The following is a 14,807-nucleotide window of genomic DNA, read 5'->3' on the forward strand; positions in this document are numbered from 1 at the left end:
CTGTACTAGTTTAGCAAATAAAGATAAAAGATTCAATAAAGATAAATTTAAGACAAAGATTTTGACAGAAATGGATCCACCATCAACTCTGTGCTTCACAAACGAATTATGGAACATACAGTAACCTCAGTTCTTTTTATTGTAGTGTTGTAATTAAATAATGTACTGTATTTACATGTACATCACATGATATATCTTATAATATTTCCCATAGATGTAGTCTAAATAAAAAGGAACAAACTCTTTTAAGTGTACAAAATAAGACAGCTCAAACTGTCAATTATTTATCAGCTCAAACCCCACCCACACCGTGTAACTTCTGAGCTTCCATTTGCTCTTTAATGAAGATCGCCACATTGCCATCAGCTCAGGATTCCTACATATCAATGTCAATGCCCTCTGGTTAGTGTTTCTTTTTGGAGTCGTACACACTTAACAGCTTCAGAAATTCAGAAAAACTGGCAAGAGGTTCCATTTTAATGTCAGAAACTAAATAATTAAAAGATAATTCTCCCCACCTGTTTGGAAAAACTACTTGTGTCAGTTCCTCTATGTATAAACCTTGTACAATAAAAATGGTTCTCAAGACAATTAATGATGGTAGCCATTTCTTTTGCCCTTTTTTGTTTGTTTCAGACAGGTGACTGGCATATCAACATGTTATTCAGTGCATTATACAAAGACAGATTACACATAGCTGGAAAACCCAAAATTAAACATTTAATCAAAACAACATACATTCATTGAATAATGTATTTTCAAATCACAACTCATATAATAAGAGCATTTTAAAGTTCATGAAGATACTTTTACTTTACAATTGTTTATGGACAATTATTCCAGAAACATAGAATCATGATTCTGAAAATCTATCATTCTTGGGCCAGAACTGTCTAGAACAACACAGGTACTCAAAGAAAAATAAAACAAACATTCATGCTCCTGAGAATGCAAAATAAAGAATAAACTATAAAATGGACATACCTACCACGGCACTATTATAAATGTTTCACCAAGCATACAACAACCTAGTGTCGGTGAAAAAAATATTGCTGTGAAATGCAAGTCTGAAACAGGTTTGAATGTGACAAAAAGCTACAAATCTAGTGGTACAACATACACAAATGTGGTACTTTGAATTCTGTAAATAAAATGGTTTCTATTGTAGTTTGTAGCTGTTGTTTACACAGGAAGCCAATTTCACTATAGGTTCACAGTAGTGTCACTAGAATGACACCTGGAGTTAAATATAGTCAAATATTTTGTGAAGAGGAATAGTTTGGGTTAGAGGTCACCTTTCAGCAAGTAGCTAATGATACACTGTAGGAGGATAAACAATTACAGCAGTTTTCCAGTATCAAATCAGGAACAGTATTAGTTGGTGATGAAATCTGCCAAGATTTAATTCTACAGTATCTGTGTAGTAGTTCCCAAGACAAATTCAGACTGATCTGTGAGAAGAAAATGGTAGTCATGCAGCCATCTTGGTGCACCAAGCATGGATAGTGCCTCAGATCTTAATGGGATGCTCAGTGGAATGATACTTTGATTGGAGCTAATTGGTCAAATGTTTATTATTAAACAGCAGGAGGTAGTGATTTGTTCTGAAGATCAACAATACACAAAAAAATGCTGATCAGCAGCCATTTTAGCTTATACCAGAAATACATTTCCGTATTTATTCTGTTACTACTAGAATTATACCTCTAAGGTTTAGAAATATTGCCTAAGCAGTTTTTGAGCAGCAGCAGTTTCTGTTATGGGACACAATTCTCAAAACCAATGAGGGCATAAAAAATTATTTCAACTTCTCAGTTGCAAGTTTTAAAAATCTTTCGTAGCAGCGAACATCTGCAAACTTTCAATTCAATCGGTGCAGGTGTTCATTTGTACGAACTTGACATTGAAAGGGTATTCAAGTATGAGGCACTAGTTCATTTTTGTTGATGGTTTTTGCAGACCAATTTTTTTCAGAAAGCTAATGGAATACCTTAATAATACCTTCCAATTATTAAGTTGTAGGGCTGCCTAGTTCCCTTACTTGAGCACTTTCTAAAGAGAAAAGACAATATTTTTACAGTAGATATGAGCTTCCATATGAGCATTTGGAAGCCAAATAATATAATAAAGTTTGAAAGCACATTTATATATTAAAAAATACAGCAAAATAAGAACAGAGCCATTTGTAATATAATATTAAAACAACACGGCAAAATCAAATATCAAAACAGGACTAATTTACAGAAAAAGGTACAGTATTACTAACACATCTTGTTTGCAACCTTGAAGCAGCCAAGGATCTAGTTATCAGCACATCATTTATCATTACTAATAAAGCAGCATTTTTTATCATTTGCTTATTTTAGATGAAAACTGTATACCTTTAGACACAAAAACAAAGCACCAAATAAACAAATTTCCTTAAGCAGCACAAGAAACACAATTTACTCTGATATGTCAACCAGAATACGAATGCAAAATGGGCTCTATTTCAGTGGTGCTGTGGATAATATGAAATCAGTGGGTACTGTAAACACAATAAATCAAGTAAAAAGGTATTCAAAAGAAGCCAAGGAACTTATGAAACAGCCTTAACACTTCAATGATTTGATATGCATTTTAAGGTGGATGGCTATTTAAATTTGTTCTCCCAACTTTATTAAGCATCTGCAAAAAGTCTAAATCAACAATTTATAATGTTAAAAAAGGGAAATTGTTGATAAGGAAGGGTAACACTTGTGGCAAAAAGCTCTAAAGGTCAGGGATTGCTATCTGAAGCAGTATGTGCCATCTCTGAGGATTAATAATGACTCACATCCTGCAGTGTAGTGGACTGCAAAGTAAAAAGTCATGTTACCATATTGGGTAAGGACATTCATACTGAGACTGACTTGAGCAGTATACAGATATGTTATGTAACTGAAGAATAACCAAAAAATACCCTCCAGCACACACAAATGCAAACAGAATAAATAAAATTATAATATACAGTTCACAAGGCAATATTTCAATACTTCAGTTGAACACAGTCAGACAAACGCATCAGCAAATAAAGCTGACATGAAAGGTAATTTGAAATATGAAGGGATAAAATGAGGGTAATGGCAGGACACAGTTTGCTTTTTTGTCAAAATCCATACTGTTTACATGAATGCTGTTCACTCTTTTAAAAAATCGATTATTACTTCAGGTATTACAGTGCTGGGATAAACTTTAAAACAGTACCAATGTCACCTTACCCCAGCTGCTGCTGTCATCATACTAATGCAGTCACAATGACACTGTGAACTCAGAAGTTAATAACACTAGAGGTAAAATAAAGCAGAACACACTGGAGCCTGTGGATAAAAAAAATACTTACTTGAAAATCCTTTTCTTCTAAAATTTCTTTCCTCCATCTTACTAGAAAAGCTGCACAGACATACAGGTGAAAGTGTGAAAAACCCTCTGGCTCGGCCTGCAGAAGAGAAAAAAAGCACGAAACATATCAAGAAAATGAAAAGAAGACAATGTGTAGCAGGTCTGCAAAACAATATACAAATTTATATTGTGTTTGGCAAAAAGGGAGAAACTATGGTGATTTTATTGCATAAAAAATAGTGACTTTTGACTGGAACTGAATTACTCCTCTCAGAGAACTAGTGCGGTGTTCATACTGACCATCATCCTTTTACCTTTATTTACTTGGACTTTTTATTTCCTTGCTGCTTTTTCAAGCCAAAGCCAAAATACATAAGAGGATCCATAATGGCATGGTGACATTCAATTCTCTCAACATAACCATCAGGGGGCAAGAACCAGCATTCCCCTAATTCCAAACACAATGTTCATCTGCCATTCTAGCCAATGTAAGCAGGTATCAGAACCTAGATTCAACTGAGAAAGTAATCTTCATAATCTGCATATGTACAAAATAGCCTGGTCTATGAATAATTTAGTTGAGGTTATCTAAAGAAAAAAGAAAAATGAGAAATGTCATGAAAAATTACTTCACTGGTGGAAAAACTACTTGTGTCAGTTCCTCTATGTATAAACCTTGTACAATAAAAATGGTTCTCAAGACAATTAATGATGGTAGACATTTCTTTTGCCCTTTTTCTGGTGCACATTTATAAACCAAAAACAATTTAATTTATTTATTGATAAGTATGATATTCAGAATTATATCATTCCATCAACATATGCAAATTTATCAAAAATTACTGTGCAATATTGATAATGAAGCATTAGCCTTAGTGACTAAACAGTTAGTTTATAAATCCTAGAAAAACAAGATATCTCATAATCAGATTAAAATTCTGCAGTGGAGAATGATTCCATCTATGAATGTTTGTACAGAAATGAAAAACAGACAGTATATTTTAAAGATTCTGTAACAGTGTTAGATTAAAACACATGTAAAAAAGTATCCAAGCTTCTTATCCTGTGCAGTGTAACTCATTTAACTGTATATCCCTTTTCCTATTAGTATTTATAGATGTATATATTATTCACTCAAGTAAACTTGAGATCTCTAAATCCCATTTTCATGTTATGGAAAACTGTTAGGGCTGTTGATGAAAATCTTTCTTTTACCTTACATTTTATTATAGTTGGTGATTTTATTTAATGCTTTAACAGACTTTTGCTATTTGTCATTGCTAGACAAAGCATACGCTTTTAACAGTGGACTTTTTGATAGTTAAATGAGACCTGATATCTGTTGGTACTTGGATTTAGAGAGGGCTAAATTGTGAAGAAGCACAGTACTCTTACTGATAAATTATTTATAATAATAATAATTGCTTACACTTATATAGCGCTTTTCTGGACACTCCACTCAAAGCGCTTTACAGGTAATGGGGACTCCCCTCCACCACCACCAATGTGCAGCATCCACCTGGATGATGCGACGGCAGCCATAGTGCGCCAGAACGCTCACCACACATCAGCTATCAGTGGGGAGGAGAGCAGAGTAATGTAGCCAATTCATAGAGGGGGATTATTAGAAGGCCATGATCAGTAAGGGCCAATTGGAAATTTGGCCAGGACACCGGGGTTACACCCCTACTCTTTTCGAGAAGCGCCCTGGGATTTTTAATGACCACAGAGAGTCAGGACCTCGGTTTTACGTCTCATCCGAAGGACGGCGCCTGTTTTACAGTATAGTGTCCCCATCACTATACTGGGGCATTAGGACCCACATGGACCGCAGGGTGAGCGCCCCCCACTGGCCCCACTAACACCTCTTCCAGCAGCAACCTTAGTTTTTCCCAGGAGGTCTCCCATCCAGGTACTGACCAGGCTCACACCTGCTTAGCTTCAGTGGGTTGCCAGTTGTGAGTTGCAGGGTGATATGACTGCTGGCTATAATATTTATATAATATATAATATAATATAATATATATTTAGTGACTTAATTACAGCCAGTCAAACTATTACATGGCTGACCAGCAAATTTCTTTTCATTCAGGACACAGTTACACATATACCATTTGATGACAAAGCACTGCTTGGTCAATTTACTTTTGTTTGTTTCCAAACCAGTACTGGATGATGAAGCTTTTCAAATCATCATTTTCAAAGGAGTCAGCTCCCTCTACAGCCCTTGCAAAGAACAGAATAACAGTAAACAAAACATTGCTGAAATTACCAAAAAATCTTGAATGACTTAATGAGACACGTTCTAACACAACTAATTTCAATTATCCTATTTTACTCTAATACTTTTCTTGTGTGTGTAGTATCAGATATCATTAGATATTACAGAGAAAAAAATCCAAAATGTCCAGCAAGAGTGGCTGATTTATGAAACACCCTAAACTCACTAAAAGAGCTTTAAGACAACCTAGTCATTTTTTTCTGAACAGAAATCATAATGATTAGATTTACCCAGCAGGAAAAAACTGCATTCCATCATTTAAAACTAGTATAGGAACATATACTGCATATGTAAAGTACAACAGATATAATTAAACTTTTCCATACAAGGAAGACACTGTCAACAAGAAAGTGCAAACAAATAAGCACTCAACCTAAAGCAGCAGTTTCAGACCTGCACCCCAATAATGGATTCATCCAGCCCCTGGACTAATGACCATGAAACTATGTAAAATGCCACTTAAGTGAAACAGTTTCAGCTATTCTGAATTTGCAGTTTAAACTGAAAGAAAAGTCATCAGAATTAAACACACATTTAAACAGAAGAGCTTTTAGAATTGGTACTGATAACAGACAAAACAACAGTAAATGACCTCTTCAACAGCTTGATAGGAGCACTGGACAGACTCAATGTCTACTGGACAAAGGTTTTAAATCTTACCAAAGATTTTACCCTCAATGGTGGGCAAGAAAGCTGAAGATGCAAAATCCAAAATCCAAATGAAACGTTTAACTCTAACAGGCAGTTTGCAGTTATCAATACATTTTGCTTCAAGAAACACTGCAGTGTATGTAAATAATGTTAAGATATAGTTATGAAAATTGTAAATTTTATTCTAGCAGTAAGTTTCACCCTCTTCCTCTGTTTGCATGTTTTTTTGAGTATTCCAGTTTTCTGTCACCTCCCATAGACAAAGTGGCTAAGCTTGATTGGCCATTCTAATTCTTTTAGCCCTTTCCCTGTGGCACTGTGATGGACCGGCATCTCATACAGGATATGCAGTCGTGATCTTTGCCCCACCTTGCTCTCTAACCTGTCACTGAACTGGATCAACAAATAGATACAAGGGCGCAGCCATGTGGTGACAATATATCATGACAGAATTAGTAGCTTTGAGATTAAATTTAAATTGTGGGAGAAGCAATTTTGCAACTTTAAAATCCCTGTGTGACACTGCCGGGCCAGTGTCAAGTACAGTGACAAAATTACTGAACATGGAAAGGAATATCAAAAGCCCTCCCCCAACTTTTCATTTTTCTGCTCACCATCATCTATCATTGTAAAGAGTCCATAGAAGTACATTTTTCAAACACACAAATAATTTAAAGCAGACAGAAAAACAAGTAAGGATATAAGGAAGGTACAGGAGCTGAAATATTGTTAACAATGACCTTAGCTTCCAAGCGTCCGTATTGCAGGTGTTTACTCTTAGCACACAAGCTAGCCCATGGGTCTTCAGCTCAGATCCTGGACAGCTCCTACGCAGCAGGCTTTAGTTGTCATCATTAAATCACAATTTTCTAAAGATCTGGAACATTTTTTTGTGATCTATTAAATGAATTCAGAAATCAATTAATTGAAGGCCAATTCCAAATACACCTAAATCCTCAAGGATCAGAATGCTCCTAATTGAATAGATCACATGCTTAACCCATCAATAATTTACAAACGCTGGCAATCTTTAGCAATGTGACATAAGAATACGTGGATTGGGGCTCTCCAGGGCTGGGGTTGTAGACCCCTGCTCTAGCTCTTTTAAGCAATCCATTACATAAAACAATTATTGAATTAATTAGATGCATTAAAGGTAAGAATGTTATTACATTGCAATCGTCAAGATTAAACTATATTCTATTAATATCTAGAAATATTCTGGACACCATCCCCACACTCTTTCCTTTCTCATTCATATAGAACAGATGGCATGTCCTGATTTCTTCCCTTAACGTACACACCAGGATTAAGGTCAAGTTAACACAGTTAATCTCTACACATACCTTGTTCTTTTATGCTTGCTCTATCTGCTACACTTTCATAAAGAAGCAAAACATTTAAAACAGACTGCATTTACTGGATATACTTGTCCTTCTAAACTTCGGCCTCAAAATAATACAGAGTACAACAATGTAGACAGAGTGGAAATTAACTGAGTTGCAATAAATATTAGGCACTTGAGTCACACTAAGAACTACTTATCCAAACTGTGCCATGCCATGTTTCACTCCATAATTCTAGAAACAGTAGTTAAGTTTCTTTTCAGTAAACTATGCATAAGAATGAGTGCAATGTGTCTAATTATGTATTAAACTAATTCTGTATTTCACCTTTTGAATTGCCAAACTGCCTACCTCATGTATCATTTTAATTATTTTTCTAGCTCTTCCCCAGAGGAACTTAGTGATGGAACTTAATTAATGGATACAATAAAGAAAAGTGCTGGTCTTCTTTCAATGCATTCTGAAAACCAGTCTCATTTACATTTATTCTTTTTTTCTTAGACAAAGGCACAGAAAAGGCTTTGGGGTTAAACCATTAAAATGGAAGAAAACACAAAACAGTTATATTAATTTTGTCATCTGTTCTGATTATTATATGTTTTCTGTAGTGTTTGAAACATTACAATGAAAATATTGAAAGAAATTGAAGTGGAATTTCAAATCACTTGTTCTGCCTGAATGAAGAGTCCTTCACATAAAACAAATGCCTATTATTATCCCTTTGTCTTTAATCTTAACATGCTGGCTAAAGCAATGTTTATTTAACAGAGTGGGGATAAACCTAAGGTCTATACCTGACTTGACTATAAAGCCACCTAGAGGTACGGAACAACAGCGCTGCATGCATTATTACTTCTGACTTTATTGTTCTGAGCATTAGCTGCAGTGATCCAAGGAATAAATGCATATGATGTGAAGGTATACACAGGAATATTAAGGCCTCAACTGACAGACTAATGCCTGTAAGGACTTATATTATTGGAACTGAACAGAGATTCACATCACCTTTCAAACAAGAACTGTACGTCAGTGTTTTGTGTAACATTGCTGCTAAAGAACACTACAGCAGTATTTCTAGCTACTGGAAAAAAAAATAGATACCAGCTCCTGGTATCTACCAGTTTTAGCAAACTAAAACTTGCACAAACCCAAGATAAATTATTACTAAAAGTATTTGTCACTTAAAATCACTTATTAAAACCATTTAATTTATCCTAATGTAATTTTTTCTTCAATATTAGACATAAAACATAACAAGTAAGCAAATAGTACTACAGAGCTCTTATTTGAAGAATTGTTCAATTTTTCACAACCTCTTGTTTCTACTGCATGGATGCAACCTTCAAATACAGTGTTGAAATTATACAGTATGTCAGTCAATATAAGCTTAAATATTTTCATTAGTGCTCCCACAACAGAAGCCAACGTAAATTTAAATTTTTGATATATAAATGTACATTGGACGTGTATTCGTGTTTATGTTATGAACATAATTTTAACAATTTATCTTGGGTTTGTGCAAGTTTTAGTTTAAGAAATATATAGAAATATTCATAAAGTACATATTCTTACATTTTAAGATATATTCATATCTTACAAAAAATGTCAACATTTATTAAAGTACCATAAAACAGGAAATTTTAAAACACTTTTAACAACTTCTATGTTCATTAATGTGTACAAAGAACAGTTTATTTTGTTACTGTACAATGATGGATAAACATTTAACAATGAGCAATAACTAGACCATAACCTACTTCAGAATTTAACATTTAGATTAGATTTTTTCAGCTTGGAAAACAATGAAATAAGACATAGAACATTACCTACAGCTATAGTACAATCTAGACATTTAGGTGACAGAAAAACATGTGCAGCTAGAGACAAGACCTGGCCAGAAAGACAACACTAAAAGTGTGTATTCCTACCGTACAACTACTAAGAAAAAAAGAAAAGAAAAACAAAACATTTTCATGCTTTTGTTTTCTGAATTGTAAACACAAGATACAACTGAATAGGTTAATACACTAATGTAAATAACCATCTGTGCATTAATGGCTAATTAATAAAAGCAGATTATGCATAAAGCCACAAATCTAAAACAAAAGGTTACGTACTACATAAAACAAAACTATTACACTATTAGTCCCACAAAGCTACTGCAGAAATACAGAATCTTAGAGACAAAACCAAAACAAGACAAAAAAATTAACAGAAATATTATCTATATAATGAAGTAGTATGTGTAAGGGGGTAGTTGTAAAATATTCCAAGCTTAATGGTATTACTCATGACATTTATAGCTAGGTATAGGTTTTATCTATGCTATTCCATATACAGTATAAGAGAGGAGGGGCCTTGTCATTAGGGACCATTTGTATGGCCCTTATCACCGCCATGCTCAGACTCAGCTACCAAATTTAAGGGTATCAATTTCAAATAACCTGAAAAATTCACAATTACAAACCAGCACTTTTCTTAAAAAAACTATATAGAAATGTGATGAGTTTAGACTTCAGACCTATATATCATATCTACTGCACAGGGGAATTCACTTATTATTATATATTTGACAAAACAATTCACACTGTTTACTGTGTGGAGTACAGTTACTGCACAAAGACAAGTCTTATTAAACCTAATATAATCCCCTTAATTGAGGATTACAATATTATATTTTTAACACACCAGTATTGGGGAAAAAAAGGTATCACTATAATTTGGCAGTTTTATAATTTTGATCCAAAATTATGTATTTCGTCTTTCAAGAACAAATTAATTTTCATATAATGTATCTGTGGTACATATAATGTATCTTTTGGATTACAAAAGGTTGGTTTTGTGCTCATTCATATGAATGAACCATTGCACTGACTTCCTGTATCTTTTAAATTCAAAGATATTCTTTTGCCCTTCTGTTACAGGCACTTACAACTTAGTCAAAGTGCAATAGATTCAGAATTGAACATCTTGCATGTCCTTTGATACACACACACTTTTTGACCTACAGGTTCAGCATCAAAAAATGCCTTTACTGGTAATCTGCTACTTTGGTGATTTAAATTGAACAAAGCCTGAGTATGTAATCAATTTTGCTTAAAGCTGTTTTAAAGTATTAACATATTTAAGAGCCTCACTAAAATAATCACCACACATGTCCATGAACTAACAGCAGTAGTAAAACCATGGGTCTTATGTGCAACAATCAAAGCACAGTGGATGGACTTATAAAAATAAGACACTAGATCTGGTTAAAGTTTTTAGTTTTGAATAGCTTTACTCACCTCAGAAAAAGGATAATAAAACGAGCTGATAGGAGCCATATCTAGGAGCAGTGTGCTGTTTCAATCTGATATCAATCACGCAGTCTGATAAGCCTCACAGCCCCGTGCTTTGATATATGAAAGAGTGATACAAGCAGTAAGACTAGTCAGGTGAAAGACTTGTCTGAATTATGGTGGGGGTTATGATTGCCTATTGGTCTAACCTTATGACCTTAATCAAGAGAACTGAACAGCTCATCGGCTAAAAGGTATCAAACAGTGACACTTAACAACTGTGCTTTATTACTTTATTAACTTCTCTGCCTCAAAGATATGAGGAAAAGCCACCAAAAGCAGAAAGAGAGAACATTCTGTTACAACTGTCATTCTGACAGTGAAACTGAATCTTGATGAGCGAGTATTACTTGCAGCTTATGTGTATATGTATTTTTACGATATATATGTTGTCTGTAGCACTCTTTTTGAGTCTGAATTCTCAAGCACTTAATGACTCAAACTATAAAATATCAGAATAAATAAGTCCATAAATGTGAATTTACAGAAATTATGTTCACTTTGTAATATAGAAAGTATGGAGACATATGTAATATTATCTCTGAAGCAAATTGCTTTTTTTTTTTGAGAAACCTGTCCAGCTTTGTGTGATAAAAAACCTAGCTAAAGAAGCAAAAGCTTTACACCTTCTAAAGGATATTTTAAAATAAAATTCAAATTTAGAGAAAAATGTGCCAAGATAACAAGCTAACATCCCATGATGGGTCTCTTTCTCAGAGAGACTATTCTTCATCAATACCTCCTCCGACTCAGCCAAAACACAGTCCATCAGTAAGTTCATAATTAACACAGACTGACTTAACACTGTTTGAAAGTCAATGTCAAATAAAGTCTTCAGCACAGTACTACTGCAGTGCCACTTCTGCAGTGCTTACCAGATCCAGATACTTCATTAGCTATTGCCAGATGTTCTGTAAATTCTCACCATTAACAAAGCTTCACATAATTAAGTTCAAGTGACATAGGCTGGGTGGATTTCCTTTTTGATATTGATGGACTAATGACAGCTGATCCCCTGGATATAATCTTTTATATTTGCAAGTTTTCACTGATGTAGAAGGGGGGAAACCTTTTTCAAGGTCAAATGAATGGTTTTCTGTAGCACAAAATTGTTGAAATGTTAAGCAGAATGTGGACTTCCACAATTTCATCAATATCACCCTCATAATTGTTATATATACTGAGACGCATTAAACATGCAACCAATTTGTATCCAACCAATGGAATATGTTGGATTTTTATCACCTTTCAGTACTATACTCATACCCTTTCAATGATATACTGCAAAGAAAAATTACAAACTAAACCAGGTTGACTGCACAAGTATTCATCACCCTGAATTAATATTTGGTGGAACCAGTTTTGGTCTTCCAGCCCACTGCTGGAAGCAGTCCCATAACATAATGCTGCCAACACCAACTTGACAGTAAGGATGGTGTTAACTGGGTTGACACACTGTTAGCTATGTGCCAGATGTAACGCTTTGCATTTGAACCACCAAGATTCAATTTTATTTAATCTTACAAAAAATGTTTTTCTTATCCAGGAACTGTATTCATGGTACAATACATGCTTCACTTCTTCATGATCAACTTCACCATGCTGAAATGGATATTTGGTATTTTTGATTTTTTTTTAATACCTTTCTCCTAATATGTACCTTTCTACAACTTTATACCTGAGTTGTTTTGAAAGCTCATTAGTCTTCATTTGTAAAATCTTTGAACTATCTGAGGGTTGTTTCAGACACAGGTGTATGCATTTGTAAAACATGTGAACTACTATTAGCGAACACAGAGACCATTCAACTAATTATGTTATTTTTAAAGCAATTTTATGCACTTGAATTAAAGTTTGCGGTAGCTAAGGGGTTAATACATGATTGGTGATTTTTCTTTGCAGTTTTTGCTGAACTTCAACTTGGTTCACCCATAAAAGTCTTCAGAAGTGTTTGAGATTTTAAACTTTTTGCTTTAATAAAATGTTAGATAATCTGCAATTCAACAAAACTATATGTCACTGGTAGGTAGTGAATACGTTTGCAAGGCAATGTATCACTTAATACAACAACCGACCTCTATTGGAATTCTACAGAATCTATGAAGGTGTCGATGAATTTCCAAATTTGAGATGACATTCATTTAAGATAGCATACATTAGATACTACAGACCACATGTCATATAAGCAGAGTTGATATATAGGCAACAAATCCTGAGTATCAGTGGCTTGAGCAGAGAAGGTTCCTCACCCCTTGTATAGATCACAGTTTATTACAGTTATTTTTATGATGCATAGCAAAGATATTAATATAAACAGATTAATTACAAGCCAAAATTAACGCTATAAGGTATTTAAATAAGTACACTAAAATAAATTCATAGATCAGAAGAATATAATTACACTTTTCATTGGTCAGTCACAGATTACTTGAACACACATTAATATCCTTTTGAAATCTGAGAGCTAAGAAGGAACAAAAGAGAAAACAAAATCCTGTGATGTATGCCATACTTTAGCACGGGCCAAATCAAAGAGATTTTATGCTCTTCAGTGTGATCTGTATTATATTCTGCAATACTGAAAAAAGAAAGAAATGTTATATATGCCCCCAAAACTTTTTACAACATCATTCTTAGTCTTGATAACATATGGAAAACTATGAGGAAAACCAGTTTTTGTAAGCATTATGGCCAAAATTTTTCTTATAAGTACTTTAAAATGTAACAAAAACAGTGATCATAACATTCTATATTGTAATATAAAAAATAAACAGGTGATGACTGTCTTCAATCTAGTAGACCGACCACAATCTGATTTGTCAAAAAATAAAAACCCAACAATGAATAAAAATGAAGTGTTGTGCAAATTGTTTGGAATTAAACATTTCTGATTCACTATTTTGTGTTCAAATACAAGCATCTTCAAGAGAAAATAAAGCAAAAAGGTACTTGATTTTCAACTAGCAGATGTTACATGAATAAAGGGTGGAAAGGCTATCTTTTGCCCTTTTGGAAATTGTCATGTGTGTAGGACGTACACATAATTAATATTTATGTTCAACTAGAAACTGTAATTCTGTAATTTAAAGTATTGCTGGAGGTTGTATTCAGTAAAACAGTAACTAACCTAAAGGGTAAAATATTCTGTATTAAAAAGGGTCATGCACAATGAAGCTCTTTTTTGTTTTGATTCTTTAAACAATTTTAATGGACTGAGCATTTTTTGCAATACATTATCAAATCAAGGCAGATATTTAACAAGCTTTTTGAAGCCTTATAATTTAAACAAGTGACCTATTTCCAATTAAAACATTTTCTGGACCTTTTCATCTGGAGTTGCAGGTTTACTGTCTATTCTATGACTGACAGCAAAAAAAACAAAAGCCATTGTAAAAAAAAAATCTGTAAAGAAATGTAAATTCTTACTCCAAAGTAAAAATTACATTTAAGTACTTGCTAATTTCATGCTCTACCTAATATGGATTATTTAAATTCTCAACTGCCAGAAGCATTTCCGATTTGGTTATTTGTTAGGCTGAACAGGCTAGGCCCTACACAGTTCTCTTGCATTTTCCTCTAGGGAAAGCGTAATATAATCGCAGTTGTTAGCAATGCCTGTAGCAGTAATAGCATTCATCAGCCATCTTCATGCTCGTCTTCACTATGGCCCTGCTACTTGACTTCAATCAGCAGTAAGTCTCTTTTATTCTGTTATCACATCAGTGCTGGGGTATAAATGCCAAGGATTCAATAGTCCTGCTTAGGAAGTGCAATCACACCATTAGAATATAAATGAACCTTGCCTTATGCTCTGTCCAAGATTTGAAAGTC

General features: G+C 34.0%; 1 protein-coding gene across 5 annotated transcripts in view; it reads right to left on the bottom strand.

The window, feature by feature from the left end:
- The window catches only part of tbc1d22a (TBC1 domain family, member 22a), a 217,078-nt gene that overhangs the window by 36,608 nt on the left and 165,663 nt on the right, over positions 1-14,807 (bottom strand). For all 5 annotated transcript variants that reach the window (XM_088645042.1, XM_088645041.1, XM_088645038.1 and 2 more), the window contains one exon: positions 3,362-3,457. In XM_088645042.1, the coding sequence (XP_088501168.1) occupies positions 3,362-3,457 (96 nt within the window). The remainder of the gene's footprint in view (positions 1-3,361; positions 3,458-14,807) is intronic.

The sequence above is a fragment of the Lepisosteus platostomus genome, chromosome 9 (genome assembly GCF_059453375.1).
Source record: "Lepisosteus platostomus isolate fLepPlt1 chromosome 9, fLepPlt1.hap1, whole genome shotgun sequence".
NCBI lineage: Eukaryota > Metazoa > Chordata > Actinopteri > Semionotiformes > Lepisosteidae > Lepisosteus > Lepisosteus platostomus.